This window comes from Cyprinodon variegatus, unplaced genomic scaffold (assembly GCF_000732505.1).
Source record: "Cyprinodon variegatus isolate N-32 unplaced genomic scaffold, C_variegatus-1.0 Scaffold1138, whole genome shotgun sequence".
In the NCBI taxonomy this organism is placed as follows: Eukaryota; Metazoa; Chordata; class Actinopteri; order Cyprinodontiformes; family Cyprinodontidae; genus Cyprinodon; species Cyprinodon variegatus.
The window spans coordinates 206663-207981 of NW_015151591.1; the positions used below are offsets into that span (position 1 = coordinate 206663).

At 34.7% G+C, this 1319-nt stretch overlaps 1 protein-coding gene across 1 annotated transcript in view; it reads left to right on the forward strand.

Moving 5' to 3' along the window:
* The window catches only part of appl1 (adaptor protein, phosphotyrosine interaction, PH domain and leucine zipper containing 1), a 30163-nt gene that overhangs the window by 11041 nt on the left and 17803 nt on the right, over positions 1-1319 (forward strand). Inside the window, exon 6 of the mRNA XM_015400724.1 lies at positions 813-872. Within this exon, the coding sequence (XP_015256210.1) occupies positions 813-872 (60 nt within the window). The remainder of the gene's footprint in view (positions 1-812; positions 873-1319) is intronic.

The following is a 1319-nucleotide window of genomic DNA, read 5'->3' on the forward strand; positions in this document are numbered from 1 at the left end:
ATCTATGGGTGTTATAAGGTGATGTAATTAAACGCTGATATGAGTTTGTTATTTAGTCTAATGACTTTTGGACTGCTGAGTTGTGGGTGTGTCAGTACAACAGATTAAAGCTCATATTACAGTCAGTTAACTCGGCTCACATATGGAATCAAATCACAACTTCTATTCAGTATATCTACATTTTTAAACAAATCAATCAACTCCAAGTCAAACTTATATCAGTTCGAAACTCTTGACTAAACTAATTAGCTGCTACACTGCAAAAATTTTCTGAAAATTAGAAGAAAATTCTTAAAATAAGTGTATTTAACCTTAATTAGAGTAGGAAAATATGATTATCTGCCAATGGCAGGAGCATTTTTACTTTTAGAATAAAAACATTACATAATATGCACTTGAGACTGCAGTTGTTTTTTCTTATTTTAAATGTAAATTGTCTCATTCCATTGGCAAAGTGTCTCACTAACCTGCTCAATTCAAGAAAAGAAATGCTCTTATTTTAAGAAAAAATGTCTTACTTTGATGTACATGTTTTCAGTGTACAAGGACATTGGTAAAGGTAAATACAAATAGCTGGAAACCATTATCAATAAAATAATTCAATTATCTCGCAGTCTGGCATGAATTTTATGTTGACGAACAAACATTTATATTGAACAGTTTGGAAAGAGCTCAAATTATATGTAGAGGAATTGGAATGTGTTCAAATCCAAGATGTAAATAAAACAGTATTTGTTGAATATTCCACCTGGTTTTATTAGAAGAGAAAATGTTTTTATTAAAGCCCTTTTCTTTGTTCCCTTTTGTGTGCAGATCATGACACGGCCATTAACAGATACAGCCGCCTGTCTAAGAGGAAGGACAATGACAAGGTAGCAACAAACTTTACGTCTGAACATTACAGCTTATCATGACTAAAGGGAAATCTGTGCTTCAGTCAGCAGTTAGTTTGGATATGGTTTTCTTTTTCTTTTTTTGCAAAACGTTTGGTCTCCTTATTTGGATTTTTTAAAGGAAAAGTCCGGTCAGCAAATCACTCGGGGAGAACGCAGAATAAATCTGAGTCAATTGGACGCGTACTGATGACATCACCACATTCACAGCTAGTCTGGAGCTGCAGTCCATGAACTGTTATTAATAGAATATAGAGAATAATAAATTCTTACAGTCAGATAAACACAAATCAAACTAACATTTTGCCAAATAAAACAAAAAATTCGTCATCAGAGCCAGTGGTCCTTCACACACGACTGTGCAGAGAGAGGGTTGCTGCAGACGGGCTAACGTTAGCCCTGGCTGCAGCAACCCTCTCTCTGCAC